This window comes from Monodon monoceros, unplaced genomic scaffold (assembly GCF_005190385.1).
Source record: "Monodon monoceros isolate NGI ecotype Baffin Bay Population unplaced genomic scaffold, NGI_Narwhal_1 Super_Scaffold_12, whole genome shotgun sequence".
Classification (NCBI taxonomy): Eukaryota; Metazoa; Chordata; class Mammalia; order Artiodactyla; family Monodontidae; genus Monodon; species Monodon monoceros.
In genome coordinates this window covers 132,234,687-132,262,659 of record NW_021703768.1, presented here as the reverse complement: position 1 = coordinate 132,262,659, position 27,973 = coordinate 132,234,687, and the positions used below count along the sequence as shown (strand labels likewise).

The following is a 27,973-nucleotide window of genomic DNA, read 5'->3' as shown; positions in this document are numbered from 1 at the left end:
TAACGGAGATTCCAGAGTGTTGACCCAGGTCCTCTTTTCCTCTCTTTCCAGGGGGTTGTGAAACCACCCTACAAGTTGGCTTCCTCCTAGACTCCCAAATGAAAATGTACAATGACCCTTTGCTTTTGCCTTTCCTTAAAATCTACTTAATTGGTTTCTTCCCTCCATGACCCAGAGAAGAAAGGTCATCAGGACATATATTTCACCACCTGCTTTTCCTACATTTCCTGTCTTCTTCTTCCCACAATTCACCAGAGACCAGAACAGAGGAGATCTCTACTTCCTCTTCCTGTCTGAATGGGACTTCCCCTATGTCCTAGCCTCAGCTTTCCCTGTGATGTTATCTGCCATCTTATCATTCTCTGGTTTCTAATGGTAGAATCATAATGTACAGAGGAGATGCATACAGACTCACGGGTTTAATATCTTTAAGCTGTAATTTCTATTACATGTGCAAAATAAGAGCTTTTGATAAACAAGGCAAAGGGAAAGGTGGCGATAACTCAAATATGGAAGTATCACTTTTCCTCTACCTCTTGTGCTTCTCCTTATATTTACTAATAGAACCATGGTGAAAGGCACCTGGGGGGGGAAAGGTTGGGGATAAGGTAGAAAAGGGAAATACGGAGATAAATTCAAACTCTAGTACTGATACTAACAGGAAAAAAAAAAAAAGAGAATAATGATGGCATGTTGGAATATAGGAGGAAGAGGAAGAAAAGGCACATACATATGTATTGACTGGTCTTGGACATATATATGTATTGACTGGGCAAGATGTAATAGTTTTGGGATTTCAAACAGGACAATATTAAAGTCAAGTGGGCCTCATTAAGCCCTAGCCTGTGGCTTTCAGATCTTATTTTTTTTTTCTCAGCAGGCACTATTAAATGTGTGAAGAGAAGAGTTGTAAGGTAGTCACTAGCATTTTTGGCAAAATGAGAAAATGGAGGCAATCCAATGACATGTTAATATAGTTAAATGAGATTGTCTTGTATTCAATTATGAGACTGTCTTTTATTCTATATTATTCCTTCTTATATCCTTTCTCTTATATAAAATGCAGTTAATAGTAGAAGGAAGTACTCAATGATTTTTTCCTTTTGTCTTTAATTGAGAAATAATTGTTGGTCACCATGATTTGATGGAAACTTTTTAGGGGTTAAAGAAATATTAAACTCTGGGAACTCCCATCCCATCTGAGTTCTTGTGTCCCTGTGAGAGAGAAAGCTGCTTGCCTGTCCTCCTAATAGCTAACATGTGTTGAATTAGTATTCAGTGAGCGTTTCCTCCATTCTAGGCACTGGAGCTAGGAGAGCTTAAGACACTTGCCCAAGTTCACAAAGCAGACAGGCATGGGTACCAAATTCAAAGCCAGAGCAGCGTACCTTCAAAGCACGGGCTCTTGACCAACAGGGACACTGCTTCACCATTATTCTATTTTTTAAGGCCATGGAGTAAGTAACTGCTATTATTTGGTCCACTACATTTTTTTTTTCATTTCTCCTTTGAATCACTTCAATATTTGTGCTATATGATCAAACAATTCTAAATCTCATACATGCAAAACAAAACTAAAAAAACTTAGTCTAAGTATCTGGAGTTGGGGGTGGAAGAGAGGGAAGAAAATTACAGAACATGTCTGCAAAATGTTTAAAAGGGAGATAGTTTAAAGATTACTTCTACGATGGTACTCCCCCTTTCACCATGTACCATAGCTAAAAGCTCAATACACAGCTTCTTGCCTCTTCTCTCCCTTCCCCCACTCCCACCTGTTCTTTCTCTGTATTTCTGTCTTTGTGTGTGTGTCTCTCTCTTTACCTGTGTGTGTACATTTTTTAAAATCAGACTGTCGATCCATTATTTTTGGTATTGTGAATTTTCAAGAGGACAAAGAAGTGGAGGAGGATTGCCAAGCCTCAAATTAAATGAGCCCTGAAGCTCTGACAGACTATTCTTGCCACTTAAATTTATAAACCACTGAGAGCCAATAAACACTTAGCTGGCTATAGACATTTTAAAATACAAGAATGAATAAATTCATTTTTGTCAACTTGTGGGAGGCTTGTCTAATCCCTGTTTCCCTATAAGACACACAAACTGTAAATTCCCATATTTCCAAAGGAGCCAGATTGAGTACCTACCCGGTTAAAAAAAAATTTGCAAAATGTTCAAGTGCATTATTGCGAGTAACAGATGTATCATCATTTTTCAGCTTTATCATTAAAACCCTGGTAATATTATGGAGAAAAATAAACAGTAACAAAGTAATACCTTATTTATTTGGGGCTGTAGAATGGGTTTGCTATCAGTGAATCTTTCAGTTCTGAATTGAATTACATACCGATTTCCTTTTTTAAATAAATAAATTTATTTATTTATTTATGGCTGCACTGGGTCTTCATTGCTGTGCGCGGGCTTTCTCTACTTGCGGCGAGTGGGGGTTACTCTTCGTTGTGGCGTGCGGGCTTCTCATTGTGATGGCTTCTCTTGTTGTGCAGCACGGGCTCTAGGCGCTCAGGCTTCAGTAGTTGTGGCACGTGGGCTCAGTAGTTGCGGCTCGTGGGCTCTAGAGCGCAGGCTCAGTAGTTGTGGTGCACGGGCTTAGTTGCTCCGCGGCATGTGGGATCTTCCCAGGCCAGGGCTCGAACCTGTGTCCCCTGCATTGGCAGGCAGATTCTTAACCACTGTGCCACAAGGGAAGCCCACAAACTGATTTTTGAAGCTTGTAACAATCTTTAGCCTTTTGCGACCATATTTGAAACTGCCTTCACACAATTTTTTAAAGAACACAACTGTCATGAGGAAATTACAATCCCTCATGTTTGTCAATAACACAGTAACATTCTTGGGAGCTAGAGAAATATGTTGGGGTACTTTCCCCTACATTAAATGGCTGCAGAGAACCACACTTTTTGAATTCTGAGGTGTACTTTTGGGTTTTATCTTATTTCTTCTTGCAACTTAAATGTCACTTCCTTTGGGCAGCCTTATTTAAGTCTCTTAGGTAGGTTTTGTAATTCTCTGTGTCTCCTCTGATTTGGTTCATACATCTATCCTACATTTCATTACCTTGTATTTTGAGGTTCCTTTCTGTCTTATTCTCCTTAACTATAAATTATTTGAGTACTCATTTAATTCTACATCTCAAGTATTTATCACATGCCTTGACTCTTAATAAAGTGTCAAAAAAATACTTGGTATAAACAAAATGAAAAGAATGGGAGAAAATATTTGCAAACAAAGCGACTGACAACGGATTACCCCTCCAAAATATACAAACAGCTCATGCAGCTCAATATCAAAAAAACAAACAACCCAATCAGAAAAATGGGCAGAAGATCTAAATAGATATTTCTCCAAGGGAAACATACAGATGGCCAAAAGGCACATGAAAAGATGCTCAACATCGCTAATTATTAGAGAAATGCAAATCAAAGCTACAATGAGGAATCACCTCACACCAGTCAGAATGGCTGTCATCAAAATGTCTACAAACAATAAATGCTGAAAAGGCTGTGGAGAAAAGGGAACCTTCCCTGCACTGTTGGTGGGAATGTAAATTGGTAAAACCACTATGGAGAACAGTATGTAGGTTCCTCAAAAAACTAAAAATAGAACTACCATATGACCCAGCAATCCCACTCCTAGGCATATACCCAGAGAAAGCCATAGCTCAAAAAGACACATGCATCCCAATGTTCATTGCAGCTGTATTTACAATAGCCAGGACATGGAAGCAACCTAAATCAACAGAGGAATGGATGAAGAAGATGTGGGACATATACACAATGGAATATTACTCAGCCATAGAAAAGAATGAAATAATGCCATCTGAAGCAACATGGATGGACCTAGAGATTATCACACTAAGTGAAGTAAGTCAGACAGAGAAAGACAAATACCACATGATATCACTGATATGTGGAATCTACAAAACATGATACAAATGAACTTACTTTCAAAACAAGACTCACAGACTTTGAAAACAAAGTTATGGTTACCAAGTTGGGGGTGGGGAATAAATTAGGAGTTTGGGATTAACATATCCACACCACTATGCATAAAATAGTTAATTAACAAGGATCTACTGTACAGCACAGGGAACTCCACTCAATGTTCTGTAATAACCTATATGGGAAAAGAATCTGAAAAAAAAACACTTGGGAAACAGCTCCTTATAGACAATGAAATGGAAAATCAGGTCACCACCCTTGTTATAATTGAAGGTAGAGTAAAAGCGTATCAGCACGGCTGCTGCTGAAGAATTCTTTTATGAAGAACTTCTGGCTTCTTGCTTTTTTGTGGTTCCTTCCAAGCTTTTAGTGATATTTAGGGGAACAGAGTTGGCTGTCTGTGTACCTTGGTCCATATAACCTTCTTCCTTTCTTTTACAACTGTCACGGCATACATCTGGGAAATACAATTTCACAGTCCATTTCCTATTCTGGTAGGATCAGAATCCTACAAGGAAACTTCACAGTTGAAAAGAATGCTTAGAGCAAGGTAGTCATTCAAAGGTAGTCTCTGTTCTTACAGAAAATACCTATGTCAAACTGAATGGCCTATTTCCAGTCCCAGATCAGGCACAGCCTGAGATCAGGGATTTTTCTCCATTTGTCTTATATAGACTTTGGGGGAAAAAAAAAAAACAAACAACTGTGTGAACATTTAAAATATTCAAATTTTAAGTCATGAATTTATTCAAATCCAGTTTCTATTCAAAGTTAGTTTTTCTTATTAGAGGGATGGGGGTAGTGCCTGGTACATTTTTAAGTATAGTCTTGAATCTAGAGCCATACGTCATGATTTCAGAATTGCCCTGCAGCAGCAAAGTCTACAAATACGCCTGAGTTGGGTGTTGGGCGCAGACCTTACCAACACTCCTTGTTTGTCCGGAGAGAAACAACCCTCCTTTGTGATTTTCAGCTCAACCCTGGATTATTTACAAATGTCTTAAGCAAATACGGCAAATATAGTAACTATAGTAACGCTAATAAGAAAAGCAGTGAACCAAAATGCTCGGAGAGGTAGCTACCATTCCTTTAGCTGGGAGCTGAGATATTCCAGGAAGACACGTCAGAGGCCTAAAATTTGCTTCTCATTAACAAACAAGCAAACAGAAAACAACAGTAGAACAAACAAAACAACCCTCCAGCAGCCAAGAAAGGGGTTTGAGGAAACAAAAATTATCCCCAAAGAGAGGGTCTCTAAAATAGATGTCACTTTTCTCATGTTTGATTGATTGAGTAGCTGAGGGACATGGATGGATACTTAAGTTTTACCTGTTTATCTGAGAAGTCAGTCTAAGTATAAACAAGGGCAGCACAAAAAGACTTTAGTATGTAATTCTTAAGTTGGTCTTTTGTTTGCCCCTGTTCAGATTGTGTTGATGTGTAATATCCTGAACTGAGTCAGGAGCCTAGAATGTGATGACTTAGCTTCTCCATCCCTCTGGACCTTTTTTTTAATGGTGCTTTGTGGCAGAATCTCTGACCAAAAAAGCCTTTTCTTTTAGATTCCATATATATGTGTTAGCATACAGTGTTTTTCTCTTTCTGACTTACTTCAACTCTGTATGACAGACTCTAGGTCCATCCATCTCACTACAAATAACTCAATTTCGTTTCTTTTTATGGCTGAGTAATATTCCATTGCATATATGTGCCACATCTTCTTTATCCACTCATCTGTCGATGGACACTTAGGTTGCTTCCATGTCCTGCCTATTGTAAACAGAGCTGCAATGAACATTGTGGTACATGATAGAGTTCAGCTCCTTTTAGACATCACTTATCTTTGGGCTGATCAGCACAAATCATTCACTAGTTCTGTAAAAAACCACCCCCCTTCCCCCCAAATAAAACCCCCTGCTCCTAAAGAGGACTGCGAAAAGACAGGGAACTGGGCCACCCATTAGCCTGCTTGAAAGAGTTCTTACATCATAGCCACAAGGATTCAGTGCATTCTCAGAGAATGAGCTCTCTCAGGGACCTAAAATGCACATTTCCTTGGGTGGATTTGCTTAAAAGATTCCAGCTTTAGCACATTAATATGAAACCCAGGATCTAACTGACAGAGAGTCAGGCAGCTTCTGGCCTCTGGAAGACCTGGTGAAAATGGTTATTTCAGTAACATGTAAAACGTCACAGTGTGGTATGTAATTTTAAAAATATAGCCCACTGTATACGGGATTTTGCTAAGAAAAGGTTCTCACTCCCCACCGATTATCCTCTTCCTTTTGCCCGACTTATTTCCCTATATTCATAAAGACTTACAGGCCTGGCAGGAATGCTATGGTTTTGTAATGAGGTGATATATTCTCCACTTACTGAGGACATGTTTCTGTTTAGGGAAATGCAAGCTCCAACGTGGCTGCTGCTGTTTTCGCAAAACAGAGATCTCGGGGCTGGTTGTGAAAGAGAAGGTATGACTTGTGCGATACAGGTGCGTTTGCTTACAGTTGATGTCTTTATGCAAGAGTTATTCAGGGATGTTTATGAGGATTTATGATTGGTCTTAATTAAAAGAACTGTGAGAAATGAAGAAAGCCAATATTCACTGAATTCTTCATGGCTCTAATTCCATAGTGAAAATTAAAGTTATATTTGTATCATCATACCATTTTATATGTGTTTCATTTGGAGGGCTGGGGATAGCTCTTTAGTGGCAGGAATGGTGTTTAGGCTACATCTCTGTCTATTTGTCCGTCAGTATGTCTATTGTTCCTTTTTGCTTTCCATAAGTTGTTGGTAAGTACACGGCATCGCAGAGCCCTTTTCTGCTAAAAGCAGCAGGCTTATGGATATCTGATTAACATCAGTACATGGAATACACACAGAAGGTAGCTCTAGCACCGTATCATTCCAGAAAATGGGGAGCTTGTTAGATAGAAAAAAAAAAGTATTGTATTTACAGCTCAGCTTCTTTTAAACACCACTCTTCTTTGGGCTGATCAGCGCAAATTACCGATTAGTTCTCTAACTGGAGAGGATTTTGGTACCACAAAATACATCAGGAAATACACAATGCAAATGAATGAATCCTAAATCTCACAACTCCAAGACTGGCAACCACTGCCTCCAAACTTTCAACTTTAAGTCCTCAGAGAAAATCTTCTCTTAGTTGTAGCTTATCTTCACATCCTTTCTAATCTCTCCCAGTTCATACACTCATGATACTGTTACATCATAGATATTCAAAATGGATCATCAACCAGTTGCACAAAGAGAGCAAATCGCCACTTAATCAATGCAAACCATACTCAGAAGTTTACCTTAGTTCCTTGAAGGGATCTGCCCTGACATTAGGTGTCTCTATAGATTTAGGGAACACTGTGCCCTCTGCTCCTGTAAACAAAAGAAAAAAGCAAACAGAGGTTGGAGAGTTGGATGTGTCACTGGGAGGCACAGTCAGCACAATGAATGGAGCTAAATGCAGTGAATCCTTTATACAACCCAGTACACAGGTATTCTGCCACTGGCTCTAGGGCAGGTCTCCGTGCTAGGAGAGCATTCAATCAACTCATGCAAACAGGCTTTGAAAAAACAAGGAACTCTTTTGAATGTGTTCTTGCTGAGATCAGAGTGAGGCCATGAGGCAAATTCCATGTTGGCTTAAAAAAAAAACAAAACAAGATGCCTAGAAATGGCATGGTCTGACTCATGTCTCTCATAAACTATTAACAGTCACCCAACTGGAAGTGTTTTGAAAACCAGCAGCTGAAATTCTGTTACTGCAGCATGGGGCACAAATCACATAACACATACAACATCTAAGAAATGGGTTAGACGGTAGAGAATACTGTAAGACTGTAAGGTATTTGCCTAAGGACAGTTAGGCCAAAGTTTTTCAGTAAATCAAGCTTTACACCATAATCGTGAAAACTTAGAACACTATGAGGGATCATTTGAAGGTCAGTGCTTCTACAATTTGAGTATTAACATTGATCCCCGACCCAGTCTAGACATTTAGCTCTTGACTTTGCTATAAGCTTTTATCTTTACAACTCGTCAACATCAGCTGAACCCCTCCAGCCGTAAAGATTGTGATTATCTAATTTGTCTGCTCCCAAAGTGTCTTCAAATCATTTAAGCCTCAGTTTATCACAGACAATTGCACTGGATATTTGTTTTTCAATTAAACTTAGCCAGGCATTATCCTGAAGTAAAGGTGTTTATTTTTATATGCTCAGTGTGCTTCTTTGATGCTGTAAGAAGGGATGGAATAATATCTTGCATTCATGTGTGAATTTCTAGAATCCTCCTGCATTGGTATAATGTCTAGAAATCCTCTACTAACCACCGTTATTCCAAATCCAGGTTTATCCCGACATACTAATGACTCTAGGAAAATGAAGTGATTTCCTGATTTTTGTAGCAACTATGGAAATATTTAATCTTTCTGATATGAGTAATAGACCACTGTAAGTAAAATCAGAATTCTTTTTCTGCCTTAACATAATATATGGTCACTAAAAGAATATTCTGGTGAATAATAACTATTATTCTCAGCTAACATTTTTGAGTGACTACCACATTGCTGGATACCATCATAGATATATCTCATTTACTCCCTGCAACAACCCCATAAAACTGACAGTTCCAGTTGGCACAGAGACACTCCATGTGGGGACCTTTAAGATCATTTTCTGCCCGTAGACACTTTTACTTTCCAAGATCCCAAATCACATCATTTCAAAATGTACCCAGAGCCCCGTTAAATACAGTTTTTGGTGTAAATTTCCTAAGAATGTTCACTGTTTTATTAAGTATATATTACTTATTTTGCTCTAGTGATTGAAACTTTACTGTGCTTGATAACTGTGATGCTTAATTGTACATGTCAACTTGACAGGATCAGAAGGTGCCCAGATATCTGGCTAAACATTATTTCTGGATGTGTCTGTGAGGGTGATTCCAGATGACATTAGCATTTGAATAGGTGCGCCGAATAAAGCAGTTTGCTCTCTCCAATGTAAGTGGGCATCATCCTATCAGATGAGGGCCTGAATACAACAAAAAAGTGGAGGAAGGAAGTATTCCGCCCTTCCTGCCTCACCCTGTGAGCTGGGACATTGATCTTTTCCTGCTGTCCATGGTCCTGGTTCTCAGGACTGCAGACCTAGACTGGAATCAACACCATTGACTCCCCTTGTTTTCAGGCATTTGGACTCAGACTAAATTACACCACTGGCCTTCCTGAGTCCCCATTTCACAGACAGCTGAGTGTGGGATTTCTCAGCCTCTATAATTGCGTGAGCCAATTTCTTACAATAAATCTCTTTCTCTGTATAGACCTTATTGGTTCGGTTTCTCTGGAGAACTCTGACTAATACAGTAACTGAGTAAGAGTGGGGTGGATTACAAATTATAATGTAGCTTTTGTTACATATGTACTACATCTGGTTTTGCAGAATATCCATTTTCCCCTCTCCAACGTTTTTGGGATCCTTTGAGGAGCACCTAGGTCAAAGGCACTGTGGAGGCTGCCAAGTGGATAAAACAGGCTTGCCGAAGTCACAGGACAGGGACTGACACGTCGGAAGGTGGCTCTAAGCTGTGTGAAACCCGAGACCATGCCCTCAGCCATCTCCCAGTGCCATCTTGTCTGTCACTGAGCAACTCCCATCCGCAGCTACTGTAGTTAACAGGGACTTCTTTCTCTTTGACATTCTTAGAGATGCTTAGTTCTCAGCCATTTGAGCTCTATTTAAAGATATCTATATCTACATATTTAAAGGGACAATTATATATCTCAATAAGGAGAGGAGAGTTATTTCTGTTTATTTACATTGTCTCTACTCTCTAGTGTCAGCTCAAATCTCCTCTTCCTCTACCGAGAATTCCATGAAAGCTGCAACAGAAAGAGCATTACCTCTTTCCAAATCAGCCGTAATTGTTTGACTCACCCAAATGACAATGAGTATTGCCCATGGACAGCTTTCATTATTTCAATTGTTTCTAGAATGCTGTAACACTTAATGTTTCACCTCTTTCTCATGCCCACTCTTTCCATCATTTTGTAAGATCTCTGAAGTCGAAGAAGATCTGTTTTGCAACTCTGGTGACTGTACCAAGTAGGTGCACACAGTAGGACATAGATTACACTTATTCAGAACAGTTGTCCAAAAATGAGGAATGACCGGCTCTTATGAAAAATGAACCTCAAAAGCTCGGGCCATTTTCTTTATCCCATCCAAACTCTGTACTGAGCCTGTTTCTTTATTTGTCAGATACAATGAGAAAACTTCATCTGCTACTTTACTTCTTACTTCTGGCTATACTAGGCTCAAGAGGGAACTGCTCTACTGCAGCTGGAGGCGCTGAGCTCTGCCACCCTTTGAAAGCAAGGCCAAGGGGGAAAAAGGGTGACAATAAAGTCATCCAGCACATTACAGATGCTCACTATCTGTGTTTGTGGAAAGAACATGGTCTCCTTTGAACACCTGAGCTTGGATCCTCAGCTCTCTGACCTGCAGGCGCATTTGCTGTGCTCCTGGCTAGGAGTGCGTCTGGCTCTCTGTCCTATCCTCGTTGTCTGGCACAGCGCAGGCACTCAACAAATACTTGTAAGATGACTACGTACACTCATTAGGCACTGAGCACACACTATTTGGGATTTACCTCGCAGACATTCATCTTATCTCTTCAACTAGATCCTAAGCTCTGTGTGGGCAGGGGCAAGGTCTTATATAGAATATAATCAGATTTGACTTTAGGTTCCCAAGACTCCTCCTGGACTCAATTCCACTAGTACTACCACTTCTATGGGAGCACTAATTTACTGCTATAAAATTCCTCATATCTCACATACTAAATGAATGTCTAAAATCACACCCCGGTGCATTTTAACTATACCACTAAAATAAAGGAGTATGCTTACAAAGGAATGCTATTGAGGCTGAAGAGAAATATCTCTTGAAAGTAGAATAAGATCAGAAGGCTTGTGTTCTCTTTCCCAGACCAAGGAACCTGCTTAACCTACAGATAAGAGAACTGGGGCTAAAGACATGTGGGGCTCATGGTCCCATGGCCAGTGGGCACTAGAGCTGAGATTCACATCCGGGCATCTGACTAAAGAACCCACATTTAGACCCAGCGCCCTAGTGCCTTGTTTTCTCAGTGCCAGGCCAATGTGGCACTCATTAAATGGCAAGCAAGCAAAATCCAGAGGGGATGGGCTCTGACAGGTGGAGGAGATGGGTAACTGACAGGCTCTGGTTGTGGATGAAAGTGAAGGGCAAGGCACTCATGCTCCTTTAGCTTCCATCGTCCAACCAGATGCCCTTTGATTGTTTTTTTGCTGGACTTTGGCCACAGGGGTCCACATGTCCCATACATACTGGAGGACAGACTCATGCGTGTGACTTCTCAGGGGAACTTATCAAAATCTCTCAGTAGCTGAGTGACCTTGGGCATGAATCTCTCTGACACTCAGTTTCCTTCTCTGAAAAGAAGAGATATGAGTAGTACCCTCATCTCCCAGGGATTTTGAAGACTAAATGAGATCTCTGGTACATAGCAATCATCAAATGACAATTAATAAAATACTACTACTAGTACTAAAATGTTCAGGAACCCTATTCTTTCTTCCTCTTATTTGGGTCCTCTATGACTCTTAAAAAATAACATTTTAAAAGCACTTACTACAAAGTAGAAACTATTGAAACTGTCTTCATTTGATCATGAAAATAACCCTGTGAGGGAGGGACTATTAATTTCTGTTATTACGGTTGTGGAGTATGAGATTCAGAGAAGTCAAGAAACTTTTCTATGGTCACACAGTGAAGAGGGGGAGCCAGGATTTGAACTCTAGCATTTCATCTCTGAAACTGATGCCCCTGACCCTACTCTAGACCCTCATTCAGCAGATTAAGTAACTCTCTACTTGTTCATCTTTTTATGAAACATGAACAAATACCCATGTTTATAGCCTCAGGTAACAGCTGCTAAATCCCCTATCACTCCTCTTCTAAAAACTATTCCCATATACAATGAAATGAGATATTAACACATTTCAAAAAGACCATTTCTTTCCAAGTCCTAACAGATTTCTGATTTCCACACCATTTTTCACTTTCCCAAAAGCTGCAGAGTGGACAATCATTCATCAGGATGAATTCCCCCATCCCATCCTCTATCCATTCTTAGATAATAAATTATTCTCAATTTTATTATTTCAAAAAGGTTTCTATTAAAGCCATGTCTACTGATTCCTTCTTTTAACACAATATAATTTACTGGCAATAAATGTTCATAAACAGTTTGTGTGAAAAAATCCCTAAAGCCATTTCAGCTTTAAGTTCCATTTAATGTCCCTCAGAAATGATTTCATCAATGTGTTTCCATTAGCTGGTTCTCTGCCCAGTAACTTAATTCCACACAATCAATCAGGAACTTATAAAGCATGTGACAGGATCTTTCTAAAGTGTTTTGAATCATAAAGATCAGCTCAATGGCTCTTTTTTCCGACTAGCACAGGTAGGAAGTAAACGCGTCAAAAAATCTCTAATGTACTTTGTTGCCATAGTAATAAAAAAGCCAGTTTCTCCTCTCTAGAAAGTATGCTCAAGTTCAGAGGTCAGTTTGGTCATGCTTTTCCCTCAGAGTGTCCTGGATGTCAAGAGCCCTGAAATCCAGTCATATCTCTGTGATGTTGGGCAAGTCACATAACTCTCTCTGGCCCTTGACTTCCTTCACTGTAAAATGAGGGATGGGATGAGAAGTGTCAGAGCTAAAGTGTTTTCTCCCCAGATTTAAAATTTCATAAGGTAACAATCTAATCTAAACAGAAGATTATCTTTAGCCACCTCCAATCCCTGCCAGGAAAACAGAACAACCCTGGGATATCAAAGGAAAATGTTAAAAATGTTCTCAGTGTTTAAGGAAGAAGCAAATTAAAGCAGACAGACGTTTGTCCAATTCAAACTACAATTAATTGGTAGAAATAATCACCAGAAAATAAACCTCATAAGCGATAAAATGGTGAAGAACAAAATTTACTGTAGATGAGAATAACTAAAAAAAAACCAAAAACCTGGTTTGTAACTCTTTATGATCTGGGGAAATTCAATTTTATAAAAATAAGAAACATTAAAGAGCCTAAATCTGTACCTGTCGAAAATAGCCATGGACTAAATACCGGAAGAAAAATTTAGATATGCAAATTATGATACAGGAAAATTGGACTCCAGAGAAACATAAGACACAAAAGAAAAAATTACCATGACAGAAGTTATAATTAGTAACACTGGAGTTTAAGAAATTTATGATAAATCAAATCTTTTTTGTACACAGAAAAGAACTACTCTTACAGACACTAATTTCAAGAAAAGCTTTTAAAAAGGGCAGACATGGTTTAAGACTACTGTTTAGAAAACTGATGAAGGAATTAAACTAGCTTAATGGAGTTTGCTCTGGTAAATTATTTCTAGACATACATTCATTAACATGGACATAATTATGATTAATGCTTTTGTATAAATGAAAAGAGACTAAAAATCATCTTTGGGTTAAAACCATGGAGCTAAAATGTTTAATAGGTTCCATATGTGAGTTAAAATATCTGATGACCATTGTTTGAAGTCAACGTTCTAAGTTTTCCAATTCTTGTTGCTTGGGTAGATATATCCTGAATGACAGTCCTTAATAACAACCACATTTTATTTGATAAGATAAGGTTCTATTTTCATACCAATAGTAGGTTATAAAACAGAGAAAGGATGTCAATCTAAAAAATGGTGATAAGAAAATGGGAGAAGGAAGCACATGGAAGCAACCTAAGTGCCCATCGACAGATGAATGGATAAAGAAGATGTGGCACATATATACAATGGAATATTACTCAGCCATAAAAAGAAACGAAATTGAGTTATTTGCAGCGAGGTGGATGGACCTAGGGTCTGTCATACATAGTGAAGTAAGTCAGAAAGAGAAAAACAAATACCGTATGCTAACACATATATATGGAATCTAAAAAAAAAAACCAAACTGGTTCTGAAGAACCTAGGGGCAGGACAGGAATAAAGACACAGATGTACAGAATGGACTTGAGGACACGGGGAGGGGGAAGGGTAAGCTGGGACGAAGTGAGAGAGTGGCATGGACATATATACACTACCAAATGTAAAACAGATAGCTAGTGGGAAGCAGCCGCATAGCACAGGGAGATCAGCTCGGTGCTTTGTGACCGCCTAGAGGGGTGGAATAGGGAGGGTGGGAGGGAGACGCAAGAGGGAGGGATATGGGGATATATGTATATGTACAGCTGATTCACTTTGTTATACAGCAGAAGCTAACACAACATTGTAAAGCAATTATACTTCAATAAAGATGTTAAAGAAAAGAAAATGGGAGAAGGAATGATTCAATTTCCTGAAATATCAGAGAACTGGGAAACCAAAGACCTGATTTTTAGTGCTGATTTTGCATAAGCTTATAGCTGACTGTTGGCCATTTGCCCTCAGGTCTTATTTCCCCATTTGTTGTACAAAGCGGGGGTGGGGATTAGATGGTCCATGAGGCCACCTCCAGCCCTGATGTTTTAGGAACCTCCAGATAACCTGGTTGGATGAACCCAACGGACCAGGAGAGGAGCACGGTAAGTTTGATAAACCCAAAGTTAAATGTATTTAACAAATACGTATTGAGCAGGGGACTGTAGAGGTGAACCAGAGAGACATGGAGCTTATAGACCAGTAGAATGTAGTACTCTCCAGTAGGGTACACTGGCTAGTTCAAAGAATCAGTAATGAAATAAACTCAGAAATAACATACAATAGTGACAAATGGTGATACAGACTTGAAAGGAAAATCAAACATATCTTTGAAAGTATAATACTTGGGGTCATAGATTGGTCTGTCAGGTATGTTTCCCTGAAAAAGTGAAGTTTTCCTGATATTTGTTAAGTGATTAGGAACAACCTAGTTAAGAGGGGGAAGGAACGGTAGAAGAGATTATGCAAAGGTGGCAGGGTTGGGAAGCTGAGGTCAATAAAGAAGATTGGTGTGGCCAGACCATGTTTAGCAAGGGTGAGCATTGTGGGATGAGACTGGAGAGGTGGGTTGGCCCAGGTAATGCAGAGCCAAGGTGAAGGTTTTTTAATCTTTTGGCCGTGCCACACGGCGTGCGGGATCTTAGTTCCCTCACCAGGGATCAAACCCACACCCCCCTGCAGTGGAAGAACGGAGTCTTACCCACCGGACTGCCAGGGAAGTCCCACAGTGAGGGTATTAAGCAGACCCGAGCAAACTGGCATTTTTCAAAGATTACTGTGGCGGTATGTTATGGTCTGCATATTTGTGTCCCCCTAAAAGTCACATGCTCCAACTGTAACCTTCACCAGAAGTAAAACATGCTGGTGCCCTGATCTCAGACCTCCCAGTCTCCAGAATAGTGAGAAATAAATGTCTGCTGTTTAAGCTACCCAGTCTGTGGTATCTGTTACAGCAGCCTGAGCTGTCTGAGACACTGTATTGTGGAAAAAACACTTGAAGAGGGCAAAGATAAACGAGGCGAAGCAGAGGAGACATGATGACAGCTTGGACTAAAGAACTGGCAGCCAGGACGGAGAAGTGCAGGTGGGTTAGGAAATATGTTAAGAGGAAAACCAGTGGGATCTAGTGATGTGCTGGACAAGAGGGAGACAGAGAATGACCACAGGGCCCATGGGAAGATCTGAAATTGGGGTCAAAGCCAAGTGATTAATACCCAAAGCTAGCTGTGCCCATGGCAACCTTACATTTCTCCAATAAAATCTAGCTTCTTTGACATTTGATACTTTAATTTCAATTGAAATTGCCTTTACTTAATACAAGAAGCCGCTATGAATCCAGCTCTATTTTTCCTGTGAAGGTACAGGCAACATGACAAAGAAAAGTTTTAAGTCTCTCACAGTGTTTACAAGCATTTTTAAAAAACACTATGAGTAATGTAATAATTCTATGAATAATGAACATTGTCTTCTGTGAAAGATAATTTTCTGGTTACTCCAATGTTTCAGCTGAACACAGTTCATATGCTAGAAATGATTAAGCTTAGTGAGGAAGGCAAGTCAAAAGCCAACAAGGCAGGCTGAAAGCTGGGCCTCTTGTGTCAAACTGTTAGCCAAGTTGTGAATGCAAGGGAAAAATTATTGAAGGAAATTAGAAATGGTACTCTAGTGAACACGCGAATGATAAGAAAGTTAAACAGACTTATTGGCGATATGGAGAAAGTTCTAGTGTTCTGGAGAGAAGACCAAAGCAGTCCCAACATTCCCTTAAACCAAAGACTAATCCAGAGCAATTCTCTTCAATTCTATGAAGGCTGAGAGAGGTGACGAAGTTGGAGAAGAAAAGTTTGAAGCTAGCAGAGGTTGGTTCATGAGGTTTAAGGAAAGAAGGTTTAAGGAAAGAGGTTTAAGGAAAGAAGCCGTCTCCACAACACAGAAGTGCAAGGTGGAGCAGCAAGTGCTGACGTAGAAACTGCAGCGAGTTATCCAGAAGATCTAGCTAAGATCATTCACGAAGGTGGCTACATTAGATGACAGATTTTCAGTGTAAATGAAACAAGCCTTATATTGGAAGATGCCATCTAGGTCTTTCACAGCTAGAGAGGAGAAGTCAACGCCTGACTTCAAAGCTTAAAGGACAGGCTGACTCTCTTAGGGGTTAATGCAGCTGGTGACTTTAAGCTGAAGCCAATGCTCATTTCCCATTCTTAAAATTTCAGGGCCCTTAAGAATTTTGCTAAATCTACTCTGCCTGTGTTCTATGAAAGGAACAACAAAGCCTGGATGACAGCACATCTGTTTACAACATGGTGTACTGAATATTTTAAGTTCACTGGTGAGACTTACTCCTTTCAAAATATTACTGCTTATTGACAATGCACCTGGTCACCCAAGAGCTCTGATGAAGATGTACAATGAGATTTATCTTGTCTTCATGGCTGCTAACACAACATCCCTTCTGTGGCCCCTGGAACAAGGATTAATTTTGACTTTCAAGTCTTATCACTTAAGAAATACATTTCATAAGACTATAGCTGCCATAGACGGTGATTCCTCTGATGGATCTGAGCAAAGAAAATTGAAAACCTCTGGAAAGAGTTTACCATTCTAGATGCCATTAAGAACATTCATGGTTCACGGGAAGAGGTCAAAATATCAGTATTAACAGGAATTTGGAAGAAGTTGATTCTAACTCTCACGGATGAAGGGTTCAAGACGTCAGTGGAGGGAGTCACTGCAGATGTAGAAGAAATATTAAGAGAACCAGAATTAGAAGTGGAGCTGGAAGACGCGACTGAATTGCCGCAATCTCATGATAAAACTTTAATGGATGAGGAGTTGCTTCTTATGGATGAGCAAAGAAAGTGGTTTCTTGAGATGGGATCTGCTCCTGGTGAAGATGCTGTGGAGATGGTTAAAATGACAACAGAGGATTTAGAATATTACATACACTTAGGTGATAAAGCAGCGGCAGGATTTTAGAGGACTGACCCCAATTTTGAAAGAGTTCTACTGTGGATAATATGCTATCAAACAGCACTGCATGCTACAGAGAAATCCTTCATGAGAGGAAGAGTCTATTGATGAGGCAAACTTCATTGTTGTCTTATTTTAAGAAATTGCCTCAGCCACGCCAGCCTTCAGCCACCACCACCCCGATGAGTCAGAGGGTCTTGCCTCAGTGTTGATGGCTACTATCAGCAAAAAGATTATGACTCAGTGAAGGCTCAGATGATGGTCAGCATTTTTTTTAGCAATAAAGTATTATTTAAATTTAGGTAAGTATACTGTTTTTTGTTGACATAGTAATGCTATTGCACACTTAATACACTACAGTATCCTGTAAACATAACTTTTATATGCACTGGGAAACAAAAAAATTCGTGTGACTTGCTTTATAGCAAGATTCGCTTTATTGTGGTGGTTTGGAACTGAACCCATACTACCTCCAAGGTGTGCCAGTACACTCTGTAGAACGCATTATAGGAGGTCAAGAGCAAACGCATAGAAATCAGTTAGAAACTATTTCAGTAGGTCATGTGAGAAATGATGATGGCCTAGAGTAAAGAACTTATGGTGAAAAAAATGGGAAGGATGAACTTGAGAGTGATTGAGGAGGTAGGATTAAAAGAACTTAGTGATATGAGGGGTGGATGAGTAAGAGATGTCCAGGTTTTGGTTGCGGGGGGAGGGACGAGTTTAATTTCGGCTCTGTTGAATTTAAGGTATCTATGGAGTTCCCAGATTAAGATGCTTATGGAGGCAACTGGATGTACAGGTATATTGCTCAAGGTAGAGTTCTAAACCACTGGTATATAAACTTAAAAGCACTGGGATACAGATGATCATCGAAACCAAGAGAATATGTGAAATTATCCAAGAAATGGTTACAGTGATGTCAACAGACAGCCAAGGTCAGAATTTTAAGGGATTCCAACATTTAAAGTTTGGGTATGGGAGGATGAGACATCAAAGGAAACTGAAAAGAAGAGGCTAGAGGGACAGAAAGAAGATCAGAAATGGTGTAACATAGGAAGTCAGGAGTGACAAGTATTCCAAGAAGGTGGGAGGAGTTACGTACGTGCTTAATTGGTACTTAGAGTTAAGAAGAGGAATTTAAATGTCCATGGAATCTAGCAACATGGGGGTCATTTACATCATAGGAGCCATTCTATGAAGAGCTGGAGGTGCACTCGTGGGCAGAGGAGAAAGTGGGATGTGGAGAAATGGTTACAGCAAGAGTTCCCACTTGGTGACAAGAGAAGTATAGTTAAGACACCTGAGTATTAGATATTGGATATTAGATATTGAAGACCCAGCTATGGTTAGTAACCAAAATTGATAGGGGTACCAGTCTGCTCAATGGCAGATCTATCTATCTATCTATCTATCTATCTATTATCATGTATTAGAAAAGATGATGTCGATGACAATGATAGAAGGCCAGAATGACCAAAAAAATCTTTGAATAATTTGAATCTTAACAATGGAGAAGAAGAAAATAAGACGTGTTTCCTTTCAAGTATTCTAACAGTGCAACTGAACCGACCATACCATCAAGGTGCACACTTTAAATAATTGTGTAGAATGTGAAACCGCAGCGCAATTTAAGATTCATGTACAGAAATATTCTGGCAAGATATGAAAAGACAAGTAGTTTAATTAAACAAACTCTACTCTAGAAACCAACAGACCAGAGCTCATGCCTGGTGTATCATTAAGCCAAAACTGGAAAAAATAAAAGGGAGCAGCCAAGCAGCAAGCAACCTCATTTCAGTTTCTTATGACTACATTATTTTTGATAGTAAATAAAACCACACAATAAAACAAATAATCTCAACTCACTGGTTTTGTATTACATTGGTGGAACACCAGAATAAGGCAACCTCTGAGTCAGGACAGTACATGGACAACAGAGCATCAGCCACAGGCTGAGAAGCCTTCTTGACATGAAATGCAGAGCTGGGCATGAGAGAGACTCCTTGGCTCTCAGAAACGAGGTACTGTGTGTCCCATGAATGGGATGAATGTGGCACTCCACTCACAGTCACCTCCAGGTCTCTGTGGGACCGGTAGCCACAATCAGGCCAACAGTGAGGGGTGAAAGGGAGAGAACGGATATGAACTCTGTGACTAAGTGAAGGAAAGCCTGCCCTTCCACTTGGAAATAAGGGTAAGAAGGGAGACTTGAACACACTGCTTCCTCTGTCCAGATCTCAGTTCTCAATTGTCTCTCACAGTGTGAGACCAATCACGACTCAGAGAGTCAATGGATGCCTGTGAGACCTAAGAAAACAACATGTACATGATTTTAAGGGTTTCCTGGTCATTGAAAAAGAAGTAGAACACTTTGTTCCTGTTGCCAAGTGGGTTGGGGGTGATGCTTTCCTATGAAGAAGGGAAATGAAACATTAACTGAGGACGATGAAGAAACACTGTCTAAAAAATAATTGGAGAAACAGAGTCATTTTCAGGTGGTGGAGAGGATGAGGACTTGAAAAGCAAAACCAGGAAGCTGAAATCTTTTTTTTTTTTTGTGGTACGCGGGCCTCTCACTGTTGCGGCCTCTCCCGTTGTGGAGCACAGGTTCCGGACGTGCAGGCACAGCGGCCATGGCTCACGGGCCCAGCCGCTCCGTGGCATGTGGGATCTTCCCGGACCGGGGCACGAACCCGTATCCCCTGCATCAGCAGGCGGACTCTCAACCACTGCGCCACCAGGGAAGCCCAGGAAGTTGAAATCTTAATGAAAGTGCTGAACGTCTGAAAGCATTAAAACACTAGACTGATTAAACTTCAGAATACAATCTTACTATGAAAGCAAGCCTCAAAATGGACACACTATACAGGTGGCTCACATGGTAATTTTGACCGTGTGACTTTAACCCATCCACTGACTTTATCACTACTATGGCCAGCGTGTTACTTTATCAACACCCATTTTCCCCTGCCAACAAAATACCAGTATTTCATGGAAGCAAAATGCCCAGCTAAATAATCACTTTCCCAGACTCCCTTGAAGCTAGGGGTGGCCATGACACGATTTTGTCTAATGAGATGCAGTAGAAGTCTACTAGGGTGGGGTATTGGGCAAGCTTTGACTGTCCTAATAGGAAAGTACAGATGCAGCTGGTTCCACTCTTCTTTCTACCTGAATATCAACATCATATCTGGAATTGTAAGAGCCATCTCCCTCCCATGAGACGAAGACCAATAGAATTTCAGATATGTTGCCCCAGACCACTAAGCCACCAGCAACTGTCAAGTCCCTACTTATTATTTGTTTGAGAATCCTTACGAGGATCCTGTTACTCACCCCTAAGGTTCAATACTATTTTACCCAAGACCGATGAAGGAGAAGCAAACTGACCCTTTGAGAGGGTCAGACTCTTCACCTAGATCTTTTTTTGCCATAAACCAAAGGACCAGTAGTTGGAAACCACTGTTACTGTACCTTCATACTATACTGAAGTATCTTTTCACGGATTGCTGGGTGGGGTTGCATTCTCCCATTCCCTTGCCTTCACTTACGATGTTCTCAGCCAGGAAGTACTTTTTTTTCCTTTTCAGTGTATCACACCCTTAGACCCAGCTCAAATGCCGTCTCCACGATGAAGCTTTCCCTGGTCCTCTCTCAGTTATCACTAATTGCTCCTTCTTTTGTGCTTCCATAATGCACACCTAATATCTGGGGTGAGCACTCATTTCCCTCTATCTTGAGATGGTTCATTGAGTGTGCTTTGCCCTCATTCTGATGTCAGCTACTTAAAGTCAAGAACAATGTCCTGAGAGTCTTTGGCTTTTCTAGATAAGTGGCTACAAAAAATTTAAAGGTTTCGAATTTAATTTCACTTAAGCAGGAAAAGCTGCAGAATGAAAAAGAAGCTTTTGGAGGAAAGATGGGTGAGCTGGTTAGTATCAGCTATACTATACTGTGATAGCCTTACAGTTTTTTGTCCAGCAAAGGAAACGGCTACATGGTCTCAGTGGGGCAGGCTGCTACTAGCTCTTCTTTCTATTGGCTCTCTCTCGTAACTTCTCCAATTTACAGCCTTCAGTGCGACTTCCCAGAGCCCACCTGTGGCAGGTTTCTTGTCTGGTTTACACCCTGTAATGAGCTCCCGTTTCCTACAACAGGAAGCCCAACTTTTTAACATGACGTGATCAGGCTTAACCCCCCTCTTTAGCTTTGTCTGAGGCTTGATAATTTTTTTTAAAGTATTGATTTATGTTTGCTATCCCCATATTTTTGTCTTCCCTACATTTCAAGCACATAGCCAGGCCCTTTGCATAGCTTTGCTGTTCGTTTGCACAAAGTAAAATGTACTCTTTGTGGTACACAGTTTCATGAGTTTCGACAAATATATAGAGTCCTGTATCTACCACCATCTGCAAATACAGCACAATCTCCTCACTCTAAATCCCTTTGGGCTCCCTTTTTGGAGGCAATCTCTCTCTCAAGCCATAATGCCTGGCTCTCACTGTTCTTGGGCCCTGTAGTGGTACCTTTTTTAGGATGTCATATTAACGGAATTATTCAGTAGAGAGTTTGGGGTTTGGCTTTAACTTAGCAAAATTAATTTGAGTTTCATCTTGGAAGGTTTTCAGCGGGTCAAAGGCAGAGCTGCCTTAAGTCAGCAGCTATTCCTGCCTTTTGCACAGGCCTAAACTTAGTAAGAGTGTGCTGGCTCTCCTACAGTGGGGGGGAAAGAGAGGAGTGCCTTCGAAGGAAGCCAAGGGGGGGAGGCAGATTTTGCCCCCGATTTATAAGAACTGAGAGATCTAAGGTCCTTTGAAGGCCAGAGTCACCCCTATGGAGATGGCACACTCTCAGAAGGGACAGCGGGGTCACGTCCCTTGAAGGCAGGACCCCCTGCACAGGGGCCCAGAGCCTCAGCAAAGATTCCTCGACTTTCTCTATGGCATGAAGGTTGAGCGCCGACATACTTTCAATGACTACACAGGAAAATGAAAGTATCAGAGGTGAGCTTGATGGACCAAGGATAAGTAGGCTTGCCCGTATTTTCTTGATACCATATATGCTGCTTCAACGCCTGAGCAACCCAGTAATGACAGAGATGGAATTTCCTACCAGACTATTGCAGGAGTTCAGAGTCATGTTTAGAGAAGAAAAGTCCTATCAGGAGCTGACATCTATTAAGTGCTTACTCTTTGCCAGGCACTTTTCCAAGCACTTCACTTGGACTGACTCATTTAACTCTCACTGTACCCCTATGAGGTACACGATATCACCTCCCTATTTTTAGATGACAAAACTGAAGTGCAGAAAGGGTTCGCAGAGGGTGAGCGTGGCGACCAGAATCTGAATTCAGACAAACATGGGCAGAGCCCATGTTCTTAACTCCTTGCTGAACCTGTTATGCCTTCCATCGTGAGTTTGGTAATTAAGAGTCAGACTCCCCAGATCTCCTCCTCCAGGAACAGACCACCCCAGAGTAGTAATGTTCGGTTAGCCACATCCTACTCATAGCCACTTCTCTGCTGAAGGGTCATCTAGGTGGTCCTCTTCGAAATGCTACCTGGCTACACCTGGCTACTCAGATGCTAGCTTGAGAACTGAAACTAAGCAACAGAGAGGGCAATGTCGGTGAGTGACAGACACAAGACAATGACAACCAACATTTACTGAGAATTTAGAATCATGCTAAGTGCTTTTATGGACATAGTCTTTTTCATTTTCCTGGCAATCCTATGAGTTGGGAAATACAGGCAGGTTCAGTAATAACTTATGCACTGTTACAAAACTACTTAGTAATAGAGCTGGGAGAAGAACTCAAACAAACTAATCTCCCAGCTCACATTTTTAACCATCAAACATAGATTTGGGGCTGGCAGCCATGTTGAAAGGTGCACAAGAAGTAGCATCTCAATGAGAAAATGTGACAAAGCAGAGCAGAGAAAAAAGAGGTCATGTGGCCCCAAGGGGCAGAGGGAACACTGGCATTCTAGAAGTTTCCCTGCTGATCTCATAATACTTGACTGAAAGTGGATAAGCAGCCTTAAGTGAGCTCGGCATCTTCAAAGAGAAAATACAACTGAGTAGGCAGTTCTTCAGTAAATGGAGGTTTTCCCTTTCCTTTCCTTTTTGACATTAAACCCAAGCCATGGCAACCATAATAGTCTTGAGTTCCCATTTCCCTCTGCCTCCAGTGTTTCGTAACAGGCATCAAAACCCGGACTGGTATTCAACTTGGATTAGGGAATATAACTATGGAAAAAAGGGCAGTAAAAAAAAAATGAAGTTTCTTCTTCAACTGTGTTCATCATTGCAAATCTTCAAGACTTAGCAACAAACAAAGTCTGGAGAAGGAACTTCAAAAGAAGACACCACATGTGCCAATGAGCAAGGGAAGAGTTGAATGGTGACAATGTCTTACTCTGTTTAACATTCCCTCACTCTCCTTTTGATATCAGAGCAATTATTTGCTTTGGGGAAACCAGCTAGGGCTGATAATCACATGTCCCTCCCCACCACCTCCAAACATACAGAAGGGAACGTGATCCAGGCTGACCAATCAGAATATCTGATTCCACAGAAAGAGAGTTTGCTCTAAGAGCGTGTGACCTAAGTAGGGCCAATCCGTTCTTTTCAAGGGTTGCTATGGCTGCCTAGACAACGATGTTCCCATCTCTTTCTTTCTGAGATGATGTTCACTAAGGAGTTGCCTGAAGGAAACCTGGGCAGGGGGAGAGATGTTAAAGGCACCAGAGTCTGTCTTACCTGAAATTTTTAACTATCTACTGAGTAAGCACATTCCTATCTTTTGTATTTTTTTAAAAAAATATATTTTAAGCCTGATTAATTCTGTTTTCTGTCACAATTGGAAGCACCCTGAATAATGTGTAATTTTCCTCGTGGGGTGGGGGAGTCAATGTCATGACTGTCCCTAACAAGCGACATCACTAAAGCAAGGAGAAGAAACTATTCTCTGGAGCCCACAAACAAGTCTGTCTTTGGAGAGAGATCATTATTCTTGTACGACTCCACTTCAAACACCTGCTCAATACAAAATGGAGATCCACAGGGCAACAAAGTCAGTCAATTTTCACTACCAGACAAGAGCTGTGAAAGCCAGTATGCTCGAAAAGTGTCCTTCTGGTGTGACTTGGTGTCAGATGCCTTTGAGGGCATTTAGCATCTCTCTCTATTTAACAAGCCAGGAGCCAGTGCATTTTGTGAGTTCTGTATATCTTCTTCCTCTACTCCTATAAACAGTGCCAATGTCACACAGTAAGATAAGAAACAGCGTCTATGAGGTCTAAATTAGTCAGTTCCAAAGAGTATGTTCTTGGATGTTCAACTGATTTTCTTTTAAAGAAGAAGGGAAGAAAAAAAAAAAAGCAAGTGACAAAACCCAAATCTGTAGAGCTTTAGAGCTCGATCTGGGTATTTGCTAAGTGTGCTGTGCACTGCTTTGTCAATCAAATGACAGTTAATCAATACTCGTCTGATGCCAGCTGATTCTTCTTTTTACCTAAACAGTATTAAGGTATGCTACCTATGAATATATTTTATCCCAGGCTGTAAATCTATATGCTTTAAAGTAAATACATTATTATCTCTTTTTAAATGGAATGCACTGCATATACAAGGAGATAAAGATGAATTACCAAGTGGTCCTGAAAAATGCCTTTCTGATGCATTATGAAAATGTTTCAGTTTTCAAGGCAATAGTAAATAGATCAGACATTTCCCATCATTTTATATTATGATCTATATCCCAGTCTCTGGGAGAACCCATTAACACCCGGAATATCTTATGGACAGAGTGCCCTTTTTGGGCTGGTGCAGGTGAATTTTTCTTTTCATTTTTCCTCTGTTTGTTTATACCTTCCTTTCTTCCCTCAGTCAATATTTATTTAGTGTCTGATGTGGGCTAGGCAATGTCCTAGGTACCAGAAATAATAATGGTGAGCAATAGTAATAATATCTACGGACCCAACAATTTGCCCTATTTTCCAATTTGTCCTCAGCCAACTAGGCCAATACACACCTAGGGTCGAGCCTTCCTATCCTGCACCATCTCAGCCTGTTCATACATACCAGAGCTGGACTGAAACAACAATGACCTAATCCCTGAATATCACTTTATGGGGATTTTCACATATACTTTTAAATTCTTAAAAACACCCCTATGTAAGGAGCAGAGGAGATGAACATAAGTGACTCATTTAAGGTCAAGCACCTGACAAGCCCAGGACTATATCATACTACAGATGCCTGATGGCTATGATAATATCTACCTCCCAGATTGCTGTAGAGATTCAATGAATTAACACAGGTATAGCACTCAGAACAGGGCCTGGTGCACAGTAAGAATGCAATAAATGCTAACTGTGATGATGACGGTACTCTTGTTTAGAAACAGACATAAAGCCACTGCCACAGTCAATTCGCCTGTCCGTTTGTGGGTTGGAGCATCCATTGGTCCATCCGTCCACCATTTACTGTGTATGAGGAACGGCAAAACTGCTGAGATTCCGTGTTGAACAAGCCAAAGCTTCCATACCTCTCAGTCTACAGACAGATTTTTCAGTCTTTGGCATTTGTATTTGTTATCAGGTTTCACCCACTACAATGGCAGGGATGAGTAGCTGTGACAGGGATCCCGTGGTCCACAAACCTAAAATATTTGCCATCTGGCCCTTTACAGAAAAAAAGAGTCCTGGCCTAGATTCCTACATCTTTGCATTCTTGTAGCTGTTCTCTCATCATCCCTTGGAATTTAAGAAATAAACAGTGATGGTTTACTTATATGGGCCAATCAGCTTGTTTATATTTGATGATATGCCCAAAATGCAGAAAAGAACTTTATGATTCTGGCCTTACTGATTTTCCCAGTGGACTTCTTTCTATTGCCCTCTATAGGTGGCTGGATAACCTTGCGAAAATATTCTTCCAAAGCATGAACTCACTCTTCTGTGGTCCTACCGCTCTCTTCCTTTTTACTCTCTCCTTATTATGCCCCAAATGTTTTCAGCTATCCTTGGATCCCTTATGATATCATGTTTGGCCCAATTTTTTGCATTATGTGAACTCACTGGGCAGAGGGTACCATTCTTGTGTTTCTTGGCTAGAAATCTTTTTTTTTTATCAGCATTACTTTGGCTTTTACTGCTGAAGTCTATGCTGCTTGATATGTTGTTGGGCAGTTAGAATTTTTCTTTTTTACATATTATTTTGCACGAGTATTTTAAATATGTAACTGTTGGCTTATAGGAAACATTCGAGGTTCTAACGAGAACAGTGATTGACTCTTACCTGGATCCAGGCACATTTAGGGTATTATGTTGTTCAATCATTGTTAACAGCCCCAGTCAGGCACTGTTATCACCTCCACCAGCAGATGAGGAAACTGAGGCTTTGAGAGAGGGAATTCATGCTTACAATGATAAAATACAGCCAATTTATTGAGAACTTAGCATATCTGAGGAACTGTGGTAAGCTCTACATGTAGGTCTTATTTAATCCCCAACATGACTATCTAGGAAAGCAGCACTGATGCTTCCATTAGGCACAAAAGGCTCAGTCAGGTTGCTGACCTGCTTAGGATCCCACCGCAAGTAAGCGGGGGCAGCAGGACTTAATACTGAAATCTGACTGAGGTCAGGAAGCTGTGTTCTGGGGATCCTCACTTAAGACCTATCCTGTGGTTCACTCACAAGGACATCCATCTCCTCCCTCTACCTCCCCCCTGAGTCAGATGTGGTACCTACATGCAGCTCCCTCATTGAGCAGTGACCTTAAAATGTTCTGGGTATTTCCTGTCTGTGGTGTGGCGATCAGAACGGTAGAAGGAAAAGACAAAATCTGTCATGGCGATGCTTTCAAATCAAATGAGTAGCAGCTTTAAGCTCTCAAGGATACCTAATTCTAATGATTTCTTTACTATCTCTTATTTTACAAATGAACCCTAGTCCCAGTACTGATCAGTAATGGAAGATGAATATTGGAACTTCTGTCCATTAATAAACATATGCTCTAAATGAGAAGTTGTCAATGGGCTACTGAAGTTGACTAAAGACATTCCCAAGAGATACCCTTCAGATCTTTAAGGTACAAGGAATTTCAGACCCTACATTTTGATAACTGAACCAAGTCACTCTGGGCTCTTGACACTTCATCTTTGTAGGTGAAGGGGTATAGTCTTTCCATATTGCACATTTTGCTTCTATACTTTACCAAGCAGAAATACAGCTTTAATTTACAGTAGTGTGGATACTACAAGTTGGGTCTTTTAACTCACTGCTTAGTTTTTTTTTTTCCTTTTTCTATTATATGTTGTAGCATAGTTCTGGTTAATGTGTTTGAATACTGGTGCAGGGTCTTCCTGGACCAGGGATGGAACCCGTGTCTCCTGCATTGGCAGGCGGATTCCCAATCACTGCGCCGCCAGGGAAGTCCCACTTTTAGTCTTTAAAAACTGCCCCTTATATAAGTAGGTCCCATTAAAGTCAG

General features: G+C 40.6%; 1 protein-coding gene across 2 annotated transcripts in view; it reads right to left on the bottom strand.

Annotated features, from left to right (window-relative positions):
* The window catches only part of SGCD (sarcoglycan delta), an 852,328-nt gene that overhangs the window by 96,390 nt on the left and 727,965 nt on the right, over positions 1 to 27,973 (bottom strand). For both annotated transcript variants that reach the window (XM_029218575.1, XM_029218577.1), the window contains one exon: positions 7,277 to 7,349. In XM_029218575.1, the coding sequence (XP_029074408.1) occupies positions 7,277 to 7,349 (73 nt within the window). The remainder of the gene's footprint in view (positions 1 to 7,276; positions 7,350 to 27,973) is intronic.